Source organism: Nerophis lumbriciformis, linkage group LG05 (assembly GCF_033978685.3).
Source record: "Nerophis lumbriciformis linkage group LG05, RoL_Nlum_v2.1, whole genome shotgun sequence".
Lineage (NCBI taxonomy): Eukaryota > Metazoa > Chordata > Actinopteri > Syngnathiformes > Syngnathidae > Nerophis > Nerophis lumbriciformis.
In genome coordinates, this window is record NC_084552.2 from 56832851 (window position 1) to 56849355 (window position 16505).

Genomic DNA, 16505 nt, shown 5'->3' on the forward strand with positions numbered 1-16505 from the left:
AAGGAGCTCCAACCAAGTATTGAGTATTGTACATGCTCATATTTTTCATTTTCATACTTTTCAGTTGGCCAACATTTCTAAAAATCCCTATTTTGTATTAGCCTTAAGTAATATTCTAATTTTGTGACACACGGAATTTTGGATTTTCATTTGTTGCCACTTCAAATCATCAAAATTAAATGAAATAAACATTTGAATGCATCAGTCTGTGTGCAATGAATACATATAATGTACAAGTTACACCTTTTGAATGCAATTACTGAAATAAATCAAGTTTTTCAAAATATTCTAATTTACTGGCTTTTACCCGTATTTGTTCCACATCAAAAGACTTGACATTAACAACAGTGGCTGTGGGCAACCCCTTAAATAAATTTTTTTTTGGTAATCACGATAAACAAATCAGCATAAAAATTCCACCATGCGTGGAATACAAAGTTTTTAGTCTCCGGCTAATGCCTGAAGTTCCACCTCAAGCTACCTACCTAAAGTTTTTAAAATGCACAGGAGGAAATTAAAACCAAGCAATTATTTCTCAGCAAGACTGATAGACCGGATTTGCCATTTTATTTTATGGGGCATTCGGGACCGCACACCCACGCCATAAACTAAATCCTGCTGCAAGGTGCGGAGAGTGATTGCATTGACGCTGCAATGCACACAGACGTTTTCGTCAATGCCATTGCCCCCCTCAATAGTGATATCAACAACTTCTACCTTTCTGTTTGGTGTGTGAATGTTTGTGTGTCTAAAACATTCTCTCCCATGTTGCTGTCAGATCCAAATAGACATTCCTAGGATGAGTCCCGAGTCTTTGGTGCTCCAGCCAAAGGTGACAGAGGTAAGGGCGGGCAGGACTGTGAGTAGTCTGTAACAACAACAACAAATCAGTCTCAGTGGGCTTGTCTCCAGCCGCTGTCCTGCATCCATTCTGACAATTCTGTCCGCCTGTCACGTTGCCCGTCTGCTGTGGGGAGGACGCCGACCCATTAACTGTTGCACCTCGCTGTCTGATCCGTGCTAACCTGCCCCGTTGCTTCAGTTTGTCTTTTATTTCTCTCCCTTTCTGTCTCTGCAGATTCACATTGACATACCGAGAACTAATCCTCTTATTCCTCTCTTTCAACAAGCTTCTGTCCAAGAGGTGAGATCCTCCTCCTTCAAGCCCTTGCATGCACGTCATCTCAGCCAGCAGGGCTTTCTTACACTCTTCTTTTGAACTTTGAAGTTTAACAAGGGCTGGACAATACATTGGATTTCGATTTTGGCTTCTCACGTTAATACAAATATGGTAATCGGAAACAACAAATAATGGGCTGCGAATGCACATTCTTAAGGTTGTAACATTGAAACGTGGATGTGAGTGAAAACAAGACCAGGTCTACTAGAAGTTTAGGACCTCACCATGGTTCTTGCTTTTTATCGGACACACCACCAGTATGTCTAATCAATAATCACTAAACTCAACAAAACAAGTATAGTATTTCTGCGTTAACGTAGTCACAGAATTTGCCAATAAAACGGAATATGCTTTTAAATGCAGATTATCAATGAATTTGACGTAGATGTGAGTAAAATGCTGTTATTGTAAGGAGAATAATGTTTCCAGTAGGGCTGTGAGTCTTTGGGCACCACACGATTCGATTGGATTGTTGAGGGTAACAATTAGATTCAGAATATATTCTCGATTCAAAACAATTCTCGATTCAAAATCAATACTTTGCCAGTTCTATGATTAGCTACATGCCTCCATAAAATAGAAAAAACAGCTCTAATGGTTTTTTATATCACCTAAAAGAAAACTGGTTTTGTTAAAAATAAAATTACCCAAACATTTAATAAAGTCAAATACAAATAAGGCTAGAGAGGTATTCAACACTTTTATTTTGTAAAGTCAATCTGTACAGCAGACATGATCATTTCCATCAACAATATGATTAGCCTGAGTGGCAGGACAGGAAAAAAAGAAAAGAAAATATAAATTTTAAGATTTTAAAAAATTGATTATGAATGGTTACAAATAAAATTTGCGATTAATCGAAAATCGATTTGTTTTTGACACCCTTAGTGTCCGGTATCTCTCATTCGTCCTAAACTAAACAATTTCAAAACAGCGACTAAACTACAAAGCTAAAGTGAGGAAGAACAATCCATACGCCCATAATACATCTTATCTGCTTGTGTTGTTGTGAACGACATCATGGCTGTAAGTTCAACGTACAAATAGGACAGCAGATGTAGCTTGAGAGGCTCTCTCTTTCCCGTTTTTAAAAAAAATAAAGGTGAAATAAAGGTTTTAAAAAAAGTACCTTACACAAGCATATGGTACTTAAAACACATTTACAAGAAAATATTATGCTTTGACATAAAATATTGGTCAAAATTGTCCAAAGATGTATCGCACCAATAAATGGGAGGATTTTTGTATTTTATTAAAAAAAAGTTGTGATACAAAAAGCACACACTTAATGGTGGTAAAATAAATGAAAAAGATAAAAAACAATTGAAAAAATTACTACAAAACTGAATATTATGTTTATTATACTTCTATTATTTTAATTTATTGTTGTTACTACTATTATTAACTTTTTGTTTATTTGTTACTAATTTGTCAGTTTTTTATGTAATTATATTTAAATTAGGGCTGTTAAGTGATGGATTTTTAAAATCCGATTAAGCACACTCTTCAAGTGTGATTAATCTGAGGTTACTATTTGCTTTTATATATAAAATTTGCTTAAAGGGGAACATTATCACCAGACCTATGTAAGCGTCAATATATACCTTGATGTTGCAGAAAAAAGACCATATATTTTTTTAACCGATTTCCGAACTCTAAATGGGTGAATTTTGGCGAATTAAACGCCTTTCTATTATTCGCTCTCGGAGCGATGACGTCACATCGGGAAGCAATCCGCCATTTTCTCACTTTCGTCGGTGTGTTGTCGGAGGGTGTAACAACACGAACAGGGACGGATTCAAGTTGCACCAGTGTCCCAAAGATGCGAAAGTGGCAAGAAATTGGACGACATTTGTTCAAAATACGAGGCTGTGGGGAAAGCCGACGAAATGGTCAGTCGTTTGTTCCGCAGACTTTACCGACGAAAGCTATGCTACGACAGAGATGGCAAGAATGTGTGGATATCCTGCGACACTCAAAGCAGATGCTAACATCAACTCCAAAACTGGACAGATCAGCTTTCAGGAAAAGAGAGCGGATGAGGGTATGTCTACAGAATATATTAATTGATGAAAACTTTATTAATTACTCGCGGTTTTACGTAAATTATTATACATAAACCGTGTTTACCAATAATTTAGCTTAAAAACATTTATTTTTTTCAATCGTTCGAGTACATTCGGGTAGTCTTGTGTAGTTTTGTGTCTATTTAGGTATGGTTAACCTGAGTGCTGAAATCGTGGAAAAATATATGTTCTTAGCGCGCCTGAAATGGGCTGTCTGCACTCTCAAAGTGCATGTTGTTGCCAAATGTATTTCATATGCTGTAAACCTAGTTCATAGTTGTTAGTTTCCTTTAATGCCAAACAAACACATACCAATCGTTGGTTAGAAGGCGATCGCCGAATTCGTCCTCGCTTTCTCCCGTGTCGCTGGCTGTCGTGTCGTTTTCGTCGGTTTCGCTTGCATACGGTTCAAACCGATATGGCTCAATAGCTTCAGTTTCTTCTTCAATTTCGTTTTCGCTACCTGCCTCCACACTACAACCATCCGTTTCAATACATGCGTAATCTGTTGAATCGCTTAAGCCGCTGAAATCCGAGTCTGAATCCGAGCTAATGTCGCTATAGCTTGCTGTTCTTTCCGCCATGTTTGTTGGTGTTGGCATCACTATGTGACGTCACAGGAAAATGGACGGGTGTATATAACGATGGTTAAAATCAGGCACTTTGAAGCTTTTTTTAGGGATATTGCGTGATGGGTACAATTTTGAAAAAAACTTCGAAAAATAAAATAAGCCACTGGGAACTGATTTTTAATGGTTTTAACCCTTCTGAAATTGTGATAATATTCCCCTTTAAGGAAATATTGTAATATTTGGATACAAATACAATTTTGTATTCAAAATGTCAAGCAGGAACATTTTTTTTATGTTTTACTGATCTGCAAGTCATTGATTTGCTCAAAACTTGGTGAAGGTATGTATAGTAAGAAATAAGTGCACAATTTGAAAGTCTTTGATAGCAAACTAGGTACAGATGTACAGTATATTAATAGTAGTGTAATAAGACACCCATAAACAACTTTACATAAACAAAAAAGCTTGTTTACCTTTCCAAATGACAGAGCTGATCTCTTTTTTTTGTACAAACTACTTCTGGTTTGTATGACGGTAGTTGGCGACATGAATGACATTTTGCAGCACTTGGGACTTCAAAGATGTTAATAAAGGGGAACATTATCACAATTTCAGAATTGTTAAAACCATTAAAAATCAGTTCCCAGTGGCTTATTATATTTTTCAAAGTTTTTTTCAAAATTTTACCCATCACGCAATATCCCTAAAAAAAAGCTTCAAAGTGCCTGATTTTAACCACCCGTCCATTTTCCTGTGACGTCACATAGTGAAGCCAACACAAACAAACATGGCGGAAAGAACAGCAAGCTATAGCGACATTAGCTCGGATTCAGACTCGGATTTCAGCGGCTTAAGCGATTCAACAGATTACGCATGTATTGAAACGGATGGTTGTAGTGTGGAGGCAGGTAGCGAAAACGAAAATTAAGAAGAAACTGAAGCTATTGAGCCATATCGGTTTGAACCGTATGCAAGCGAAACCGACGAAAACGACACGACAGCCAGCGACACGGGAGAAAGCGAGGACGAATTCGATGATCGCCTTCTAACCAACGATTGGTATGTGTTTGTTTGGCATTAAAGGAAACTAACAACTATGAACTAGGTTTACAGCATATGAAATACATTTGGCAACAACATGCACTTTGAGAGTGCAGACAGCCCAATTTTCATCAATTAATATATTCTGTAGACATACCCTCATGTCAGCAGGCCAGGGAAGCTAGGGTCGATATTCTTCTCTTGATCATCTTCGGGATGGTGTGAGCCAAGACATCCAGGGGGGTTTAGCTCGCTCGTCTGCGGGAACAAACTGCCGCCATTGCTTGCCGTGCTACCGAGGTCCTTTGTCCCTGAATTGCTCACACACTCCGGCAGATTCAATGGGGGTCTGGCGGCAGATTTCTTTGACTTTATCGTTGGAAATGCATCTGCTTTGAGTGTCACAGGATATCCACACATTCTTGCCATCTCTGTCGTAGCACAGCTTTCGTCGGTAAGGTGTGCGGAACAAACGTCCAATTTCTTGCCACTTTCGCATCATTGGGCCACTGGTGCAACTTGAATCCGTCCCTGTTCGTGTTGTTACACCCTCCGACAACACACCGACGAGGCATGATGTCTCCAAGGTACGGAAAACAGTCGAAAAAACGGAAAATAACAGAGCTGATTTGACTCGGTGTTTGAGAAAATGGCGGATTGCTTCCCGATGTGACGCCACGTTGTGACGTCATCGCTCCGAGAGCGAATATTAGAAAGGCGTTTAATTCGCCAAAATTCACCCATTTAGAGTTCGGAAATCGGTTAAAAAAATATATGGTCTTTTTTTCTGCAACATCAAGGTATATATTGACGCTTACATATGTCTGGTGATAATGTTCCCCTTTAAGTGGCTTACATGCGGTGGCTGTCCATTTCGAAAAGGCGTTGTTTAATTCATCTGTGGTAACCGCAGATAAACTCAGCCAGCGTAGTTTGTTGTCCATGTAGCATTCATGCTAGCGGCGCCATGATTCGCTTTAATGTGCAATTTTAAACTTGATGTGCGTCGATGATAAGAAAGTAACACCCGCTAATTACCTCAGTTTTATCTCAAGTTCCGTCGGAGTTTGTTTTGAAGGACGCAAAACACACCGTTCTAACTATCATCTTATTGGCGTGTGACGTGATCACTGCCTGTGCAATGCGTGCCACCCTCCGGCGGTCAAAGCAAACACTGTGATTAATCTTAAATCATTTGTGATAACGCAATAGTTTTTTTGAATTAATCACATGCGTTAACGCGTTAACATTGATAGCCTTAATTTAAAGTTGAGTTTTGGTGGTACAATAAATACTCCTATTTTAAAGTCAATGATTATCCGTGTTATTAATCGTGATTTCAATATCAATCAAAATTAAAGCTGCAAGCAGCGTTGTTCGGGCCCGCGTATTTGGCAGGTGCTAGTCCTAAGTGTCCCAATACTTTTGTCTACTTTTAGTCTGAAGTGTCCCAAGACTTTTGTCTAGTGTACCTACCTTGTCTGCATTGTGTGGGCACGTTGGTGCTTCCTGCTTTTGAGCAGCCATCTTAAAAAAACAGCACCGCAGGAGCATCAGTGCAGCGGGTCTTTGAAGGGTCATAAAATCAAAACCGGAGCAGGTATTAAAAAACTGTTCTGTTATTTTATGCACAAGGGTTTAATCTCTCTCCTGTGTTAGTTTGAAGCCGAAACGACAAACGCGCTCAGAGGTTTTGACCAAAAAGTTGTTTTGAAGGGGGAATAGCAAACTTCCTGTAGATTTTTGCTGGGGGTTGTCAATTTATGAAATGTAGGTCTAAGTGAGACCTACATAGAGGATTTTGTTTCATGTCTCTCCGACCTTCCCAGTGGGAGTTACAGGCAGTTGTGTCATTTTTTTCATCCGAGGAGCAGTTTTTTGTGCGTTTTATTAAAAAATTGCTGTAGAGCACAATTTTTAGATTTGGGGTTAGGTTTTTTCATTAGATCACAGTTTTAGCCAGTCCTGATGTGTGTATTCAGTTTGGTGAGTTTTGAAGCATGTTAAGGGGGTCAAATTACAGCTCAAAGAGGCAAAAGTGACTGTTTTTAGTACTTTTTTGTCTTGAAGGGGGAATTGCCAACTTCCTGTTGATTTTAGCCCGAGAATGTACCATTATGAAAGTTAGGTCTGAGTCAGACCTACATAGAGGATTTTGTTTCATGTCTTTCCGACCTTCCTAGTGGGAGTTACAGGCAGTCTAGTTTTTTTTTTTCCTAGGGGGCGCTAGAGCGCAATTTTGATTTTTGCAGTTTGGTTTTTTATTAAAAGACAATTTTCGCAAGTCCTGATGTGTGGGTCAAATATGGTGAGTTTTGAAGCATGTTAAGTGGGTCAAATTAGTGCTCGAAGAGGCGGCGGAAGAATAATAAAGAATAAAGAATAAAACCTTACAATAACAATAGGTCCTTATGTCTCATTGCATAAGGACTCCCTGTGGGAGTCCTTTTGCAATGGGCCATTGCGGGCCCTAATAATCGTCGTCATTGTCTATAAATGTACTCATTCATCCAGGTCATTGTAATCTCAAAATATATAATTTTTGGAAATAGGAAAAATAACATACAGTGTCAAATAAGAATTGATGATATGGAGATAGAAAGGGTGTATTCAACAAAATTTTTGGGAATCTATATAGATGATAAATTAAATTGGAAACTGTACATAAATATACTTAAGACAAAGATGGCAAAAAATATTGCTATGTTACATAAAATCAAAAACTCCGTAAATCAAAAGGCTCTTAATATGTTATATAATTCTTTCGTACTCCCTTATCTTAATTATTGTGTTGAAATCTGGGGTAACAATTACAAAACAAACATCAACTCTATATTCTTACTTCAAAAGAAAGCGATTAGAATTGTAAATTATGCAGATTATCATGACCATACCAATGCTCTGTTTATTAAATTAAAAACATTAAAACTGCATGATCTTGTTGACCTCAACACTGCTATTGTGACGTACAAAGCTCATAACCACATGCTGCCTCAGTGTCTACAGGAGAGGTTCATACCCAGAGAGAATCCCTATGACCTCAGAGGTTCAGCTGTCTTCCAGAAAGCTAAGATAAGAACAAGCTTAAAAAGTAGATGTGTTTGTCAGGGGGGTTCAACTGTGGAACAGCTTGGATGATTCCTTAAAATGTTCCAGTTCCATTCACACATTTAAAAAACACTTTAAGACCAATGTCTTGGAAAAATATATCACTCTTGAATCAACACAGTAGTTAATACTATGATCAATGTTAATTAAAATACTAAATGTGGGATATAAATAATAATGGAAGTATAATTGTTTGTATATAGTATATAAAATGGTACAAAGGTTTAACACGCGTATAAGGATATTTCACATGCCTTTACTGTGTATATAATTGAACAGTGTTCATATTGTGTATAATGTGTATTTATAATATGTTGTACAAAAGACATTTCATAATTTTCGGAAGTTCATCTTGTACTTGACATTGTTTATAGGGTTAGGCGCTATAAGTGTTCAACTTCAGCCTAAACCCTTTCGGTCTGCAACATTTTCATTTTCAATCTATGAATGTACAACTGTTTGTTTATTTTGTTGACCATTGACCGAAGAATAAACTTTACTTACTTACTTACTTATCTCAGGGCATTCAATCGATCGCAACTTGACTGTTTGGTTTGTATTAGAAGACGTTTCGCCTCTCATCCGAGTAGGCTTTATAAGTTGGTGCGCGTAGACTTAGATTGGTCAGGTCTAGTCTAAATCTAGACGATACCGAAACGTCTTCTTAGACCAGGGGTCGGCAACCTTTACCAGTCAAAGAGCCATTTTGACCAGTTTCACAAATTATAGAAAACAATGGGAGCCGCAAAATTGTTTTGAAATTATAAATGAAATAACACTGTCTACCAAGTTTTTTATTTGCTTTGTATAAACCAGGGGTCTCAGACACGCTGCCCACACCTTTATGTGGAATTTGAAAGCTGGTGCGGCACGCGGGTTCTAAACGAATGGCTCAGCGTCATGCGCGCCGTGATGGTACAGCATATAGCACCCACTACAGCCAGCGTGCCTGATCAACCACCCTTGATATGGGGCTTCCGCTTGCTCACGTGGGTGACAGCAAGGCATACTTGCTCAACAACCACACAGGTCACACTGACGGTGGCGGTATAAAAAACAACAACTTTAACACTCTTACTAATAATGCGCCACACTGTGAACCCACACCAAACAAGAATGACAAACACATTTCGGGAGAACATCTGCACCGTAACACAACATAAACACAACAGGACAAATACCCAGAATCCCATGCAGCCCTAACTCTTCCGGGATACATTATACACCCCCCGCTACCAAACCCCGCCCACCTCAACCGACGCACAGAGAGAGAGGGGGGGGTTGATGTGTGAGGGAGCAGGGTTGGGGTGGGGGCGGGGTTTGGTGGTTGCAGGGGTGTATAATGTAGCCCGGAAGAGTCAGGGCTGCATGGAATTCTGGGTGTTTGTTCTGTTGTGTTTATGTTGTGTTAAGGTGCAGATGTTCACCCGAAATGTGTTTGTCATTCTTGTTTGGTTTTGGTTCAAAGTGTGGCGCATTATTAGTAAGAGTGTTAAAGTTGTTTTATATGACCACCGTCAGTGTAACCTGTGTGGCTGTTGACCAAGTATGCCTTGCTGTCACGTACGTGTGCAAGCAGAAAATGTATATTGTATAACAAGTGTTGGGCTGGCACGCTGTTAATACAGATTGTAGAGTGCGCCAAATGTTGTACCATCATGGCACGCCCTTATTATAGCCGAAAGGACGAAAATCGGTGAATATTAATCCCGGGAGTTTTCTGCGAGAGGCACTAAAATCCGAAAGTCTCACGGGACAATTGAGGGGTTCAGCAAGTAAGCTGCTGAGCCGCATCAGAGTGATCAAAGAGCCGCATGCGGCTCCGGAGCCGCGGGTTGCCGACCCCTGCCATTATTATTTTTGCCAAAATGGTCCAGCCCTAAGTTTACCATGTGTAGTCGTGAAATACATCTGGGTCAGAATAGGATGTAGGAAAGCCCCTGCTGCATGGCACACACACTTGCACCACATTTACGATCAAGCATGGAATCAAATGCACATAATTATCCTCTCTGCATGGTCCGCGCTCCTATAAATGCCTATAAGGGCTTTGTAAGTGCTATTGTTGCATCACTGTTGTTGTTCAAGAGGAAAACCTTGTTAATTAAACTAAACAGTCGCTATCAAGGCACATTAGTGAAACATAAACCAATGCACACACTCCCATGCCAAGATGTTCGGTCCCTAAATCTAATAGGTTATACGTTAGATTTGATTTGCCTGGCATTCTGTACTTATTAACCACTAGCTTGAGGAGAAAATACAATAAAAGTACATAATGAGATGCAGCCTAATGAGGTAGCCAGGTCCCCGAGTTGACGCACCTACAAACAAGCGTGCACATACTTCCACTCATTAAAGCATGGTGTACTTGTGTGTAGGACGCAGGAGAGGTGCTGTATTAACATTTGTCAGTACAGAAACACATTAGCAGTCACATTGCACCTTCCCTTTGCCCCCCAGTGTAAATAATACAACTCAAGGCTGTCTGGATGCACTGCAGAATAATCTGGGATCATATGTGGCGTAGATTTATCTCCGTCACCTTTTCCCACCAACCTTTGTTCGCGTGTAAATTCAAAGCACTGATTTGAAATATCCCTGCCCTGGCGCATACCGCCATGCACCAGACTCCAAAGGGGCCTTTTTATATGGTTATGCTTGCTGCAGTGCCACCTGAAAATCACCCCTGCTTCATTTCATTCAGTTGTTTGTTTCTGCAGCGCCCTCGCTCCCCTCCTCAACCCCCCCACGGGGCTCAGCCGAGATTTAGGCAGTCAACAGTCTGTTCCATCTCTGGCAGCGCGGTATATTGAAGCCATTCTGCGGGGATTCCATAAGTGATAGCTAAGTGTTTGTGTTCCTCCTGTTTTTGAACAGGTGACTTGTTGACAATACACTGACAATCACGTTGTAAAAACGAAATAAAGTGCCTAATTTGGACTTCCAATTTAGATTATATTCGGCTTTATTGTCAAGTAATGCATTTTTTAAATGAAAACACTCCTCAGAAACTGTGCGGTTTTGAAGTTTGTTGCTTTCACTAATTGAGGTTTCAATTTACATGGGCCCCGGTTATGGATGAGCCTTATAGCCAAAAATCTTAATCGCAATAGTCCCCTGTTGTAGACAATATATTATTCTGTATATAAATGATAGGTGGCAGAGGGGTTAGTGCGTCTGCCTCACAATACGAAGTTGCTGAGTAGTCTGGGGTTCAATCCCAGGCTCGGGATCTTTCTGTGTGGAGTTTGCATGTTCTCCCCGTGACTGCGTGGGTTCCCTCCGGGTACTCCGGCTTCCTCCCACCTCCAAAGACATGCACCTGGGGATAGGTTGATTGGCAACACTAAATTGGCCCTAGTGTGTGAATGTGAGTGTGAATGTTGTCTGTCTATCAGTGTTGGCCCTGCGATGAGGTGGCGACTTGTCCAGGGTGTACCCCGCCTTCCGCCCGATTGTAGCTGAGATAGGCTCCAGCGCCCCCCGCGACCCCAAAGGGAATAAGCGGTAGGAAATGGATGGATGGATGTATATAAATGATAGGTGGCAGAGGGGTTAGTGCGTCTGCCTCACAATACGAAGTTGCTGAGTAGTCTGGGGTTCAATCCCAGGCTCCGGATCTTTCTGTGTGGAGTTTGCATGTTCTCCCCGTGACTGCGTGGGTTCCCTCCGGGTACTCCGGCTTCCTCCCACCTCCAAAGACATGCACCTGGGGATAAGTTGATTGGCAACACTAAATTGGCCCTAGTGTGTGGATGTGAGTGTGAATGTTGTCTGTCTATCTGAGTTGGCCCTGCGATGAGGTGGCGACTTGTCCAGGGTGTACACCGCCTTCCGCCCGATTGTAGCTGAGATAGGCTCCAGCGCCCCCCGCGACCCCAAAGGGAATAAGCGGTAGAAAATGGATGGATGGATGTATATAAATGATAGGTGGCAGAGGGGTTAGTGCGTCTGCCTCACAATACGAAGTTGCTGAGTAGTCTGGGGTTCAATCCCAGGCTCCGGATCTTTCTGTGTGGAGTTTGCATGTTCTCCCCGTGACTGCGTGGGTTCCCTCCGGGTACTCCGGCTTCCTCCCACTTCCAAAGACATGCACCTGGGGATAAGTTGATTGGCAACACTAAATTGGCCCTAGTGTGTGGATGTGAGTGTGAATGTTGTCTGTCTATCAGTGTTGGCCCTGCGATGAGGTGGCGACTTGTCCAGGGTGTACCCCGCCTTCCGCCCGATTGTAGCTGAGATAGGCTCCAGCGCCCCCCGTGACCCCAAAAGGGAATAAGCGGTAGAAAATGGATGGATGGATGGATGGATGGGATAAATGATAATGCAACCATTTCAAAACGGGCTGTAAAGGCTTCTGTGCGGTAACATACTGCGTTATTTCCGGCTGTATTATTTTGTCCAAAATATTATTAATCTACTTGTTAATTTACTATTAATATCTGGTTACATTCTGTTGTAGCATGTTCTATCTACACTTCTATTACAATGTATCGGATTTCTACACAATGGAGTGCACCAATATATAAGTAGCACCCACTAAATAAAAAATGAAAACCCAAACATTTTTCATATAAAGGTAAAAGCCAGTAAATTAGAATATTTTGAAAAACTTGATTTATTTCAGTAATTGCATTCAAAAGGTGTAACTTGTACATTATATTTATTCATTGCACACAGACTGATGCATTCAAATGTTTATTTCATTTAATTTTGATGATTTGAAGTGGCAACAAATGAAAATCCAAAATTCCGTGTGTCACAAAATTAGAATATTACTTAAGGCTAATACAAAAAAGGGATTTTTAGAAATGTTGGCCAACTGAAAAGTATGAAAATGAAAAATATGAGCATGTACAATACTCAATACTTGGTTGGAGCTCCTTTTGCCTCAATTACTGCGTTAATGCGGCGTGGCATGGAGTCGATGAGTTTCTGGCACTGCTCAGGTGTTATGAGAGCCCAGGTTGCTCTGATAGTGGCCTTCAACTCTTCTGCGTTTTTGGGTCTGGCATTCTGCATCTTCCTTTTCACAATACCCCACAGATTTTCTATGGGGCTAAGGTCAGGGGAGTTGGCGGGCCAAGTTAGAACAGAAATACCATGGTCCGTAAACCAGGCACGGGTAGATTTTGCGCTGTGTGCAGGCGCCAAGTCCTGTTGGAACTTGAAATCTCCATCTCCATAGAGCAGGTCAGCAGCAGGAAGCATGAAGTGCTCTAAAACTTGCTGGTAGACGGCTGCGTTGACCCTTGATCTCAGGAAACAGAGTGGACCGACACCAGCAGATGACATGGCACCCCAAACCATCACCCAACCATGCAAATTTTGCATTTCCTTTGGAAATCGAGGTCCCAGAGTCTGGAGGAAGACAGGAGAGGCACAGAATCCACGTTGCCTGAAGTCTAGTGTAAAGTTTCCACCATCAGTGATGGTTTGGGGTGCCATGTCATCTGCTGGTGTCGGTCCACTCTGTTTCCTGAGATCCAGGGTCAACGCAGCCGTCTACCAGCAAGTTTTAGAGCACTTCATGCTTCCTGCTGCTGACCTGCTCTATGGAGATGGAGATTTCAAGTTCCAACAGGACTTGGCGCCTGCACACAGCGCAAAATCTACCCGTGCCTGGTTTACGGACCATGGTATTTCTGTTCTAAATTGGCCCGCCAACTCCCCTGACCTTAGCCCCATAGAAAATCTGTGGGGTATTGTGAAAAGGAAGATGCAGAATGCCAGACCCAAAAACGCAGAAGAGTTGAAGGCCACTATCAGAGCAACCTGGGCTCTCATAACACCTGAGCAGTGCCAGAAACTCATCGACTCCATGCCACGCCGCATTAATGCAGTAATTGAGGCAAAAGGAGCTCCAACCAAGTATTGAGTATTGTACATGCTCATATTTTTCATTTTCATACTTTTCAGTTGGCCAACATTTCTAAAAATCCCTTTTTTGTATTAGCCTTAAGTAATATTTTAATTTTGTGACACACGGAATTTTGGATTTTCATTTGTTGCCACTTCAAATCATCAAAATTAAATGAAATAAACATTTGAATGCATCAGTCTGTGTGCAATGAATAAATATAATGTACAAGTTACACCTTTTGAATGCAATTACTGAAATAAATCAAGTTTTTCAAAATATTCTAATTTACTGGCTTTTACCTGTATAGTCCGAAAAATATGGTACTACTATTAACTTGTACAACATGTAAAGTACAGAATATCAGAAACATTTAATCATGTAGACAAAAATATCACCTAACATCTTTGACAATCAAAGCATGATCGTAACGATCCACATTTTATGTTATTAATGCGTGAAACTGCTGTCTAAACATGGAAGTGTAGCTCCTCTCCTCTGAATGCAAGTGCTCCTACTATAAAGCAATAATACAAATTCTGTATTCCGACAAAATAATGGAAAATAACCCTGCAAGTAGTTTCTTATTCCATTTCATTAAGGCAAAATAATTGTCCAGTCATGGTATTAAAAACTTTAAAAATGATCTATCTCGAGTTCACTTATTAATGATGAAAAATGATATCTTTCTGCGATTAATTTTGAGTACTATGGACAAAATGCGATTAACCGCGATTAAATATTTTAATCGTTTGACAGCCGAGAATCGGTATAAATAAAAATTGAGATTTGGATGTGCATGGGGGTTTTTGAGCACCAGTAAACCAGGCAAACCAGCTTTTTCTTCCTGCTCCAAAATGAGGCGTCGGTCTATATTTGGGTCGACGTGTTATATGCGACTGGTATACCGCAGGTCAAACCTTTCGGGGGTAAAACGCTGCTCAAAATAAAAATACAACGTCTTCCACATCCAACAGTTTGGTTATTTGCCTGTGATCAAGTCGACGTGGGCAGGGATGGCGCTTGTCGACACAGGCTCACTTGAAGTTGTTCTCTGTGTAGGCGCCAATGTGAAATATGCATGTCAGCTTTGGAGGCTGCAAGAAAAGAAAGTCCCATTACACGCCGGCACCAGAGCCTCTCTTGTTTGATGGATGGCACTTCGATCGCGGTGTGGAGGCAGGTAAAAGGATTTGAGGAGGGGAAAGACCAAAGGAGCGCTGCATCTGTCTTAACAGTGATTGGATTTATTTAAATAAAAATAAGGGGCTCCTGAAACAAACAAACAAAAAAAAGACATCACGTTCTCTCTAACACAATGAGCTATGAGGTTATTTAGGAAGTGACAGAAACATGACACCCTCTGCTATGGAAAAAAAAAATACTTATGTATGTATGACACAGAAAGGTGCCAGTAGATGTATGTGTACCTTGGTGCAAATCCATTTGCGTGCAGGGAAAACAAACAGAACATTTCTCCGCCTCTAATTCACAAGAGCTGACAGCTTTTACTAGCCCACTCAAATAGGAAAGGAGTGTGCCCGGCAAAAAAAAAAAGATAAAAATAAACAAGAACGGCCCTAGGAGCCAAGGCTGAACAGTTCTTATGATAAAAGCTGTGTAAAAACTGCTGCCAAAAAAACCCATCTATGTGCTAAAATTCCAGCTTAGCATGCATGCACGCCTCACACATACAGGTAAAAGCCAGTAAATTAGAATATTTTGAAAAACTTGATTTATTTCAGTAATTGCATTCAAAAGGTGTAACTTGTACATTATATTTATTCATTGCACACAGACTGATGCATTCAAATGTTTATTTCATTTAATTTTCATGATTTGAAGTGGCAACAAATGAAAATCCAAAATTCCGTGTGTCACAAAATTAGAATATTACTTAAGGCTAATACAAAAAAGGGATTTTTAGAAATGTTGGCCAGCTGAAAAGTATGAAAATGAAAAATATGAGCATGTACAATACTCAATACTTGGTTGGAGCTCCTTTTGCCTCAATTACTGCGTTAATGCGGCGTGGCATGGAGTCGATGAGTTTCTGGCACTGCTCAGGTGTTATGAGAGCCCAGGTTGCTCTGATAGTGGCCTTCAACTCTTCTGCGTTTTTGGGTCTGGCATTCTGCATCTTCCTTTTCACAATACCCCACAGATTTTCTATGGGGCTAAGGTCAGGGGAGTTGGCGGGCCAATTTAGAACAGAAATACCATGGTCCGTAAACCAGGCACGGGTAGATTTTGCGCTGTGTGCAGGCGCCAAGTCCTGTTGGAACTTGAAATCTCCATCTCCATAGAGCAGGTCAGCAGCAGGAAGCATGAAGTGCTCTAAAACTTGCTGGTAGACGGCTGCGTTGACCCTGGATCTCAGGAAACAGAGTGGACCGACACCAGCAGATGACATGGCACCCCAAACCATCACTGATGGTGGAAACTTTACACTAGACTTCAGGCAACGTGGATCCTGTGCCTCTCCTGTCTTCCTCCAGACTCTGGGACCTCGATATCCAAAGGAAATGCAAAATTTGCATGTTTGGGTGATGGTTTGGGGCGCCATGTCATCTGCTGGTGTCGGTCCACTCTGTTTCCTGAGATCCAGGGTCAACGCAGCCGTCTACCAGCAAGTTTTAGAGCACTTTATGCTTCCTGCTGCTGACCTGCTCTAT

General features: G+C 41.0%; 1 protein-coding gene across 5 annotated transcripts in view; it reads left to right on the forward strand.

Moving 5' to 3' along the window:
- The window catches only part of tbc1d22a (TBC1 domain family, member 22a), a 397563-nt gene that overhangs the window by 124417 nt on the left and 256641 nt on the right, over nucleotides 1–16505 (forward strand). For 2 of the 5 annotated variants that reach the window (XM_061959781.1, XM_061959782.1), the window contains 2 exons: nucleotides 779–841; nucleotides 1079–1144. The exons of 1 other annotated variant lie outside the window; for it this stretch is intronic. In XM_061959781.1, coding sequence (XP_061815765.1) covers nucleotides 779–841; nucleotides 1079–1144 — 129 coding nt within the window. The remainder of the gene's footprint in view (nucleotides 1–778; nucleotides 842–1078; nucleotides 1145–16505) is intronic. 2 more of the 5 variants (XM_061959784.1, XM_061959783.1) reach the window with 2 other exon arrangements.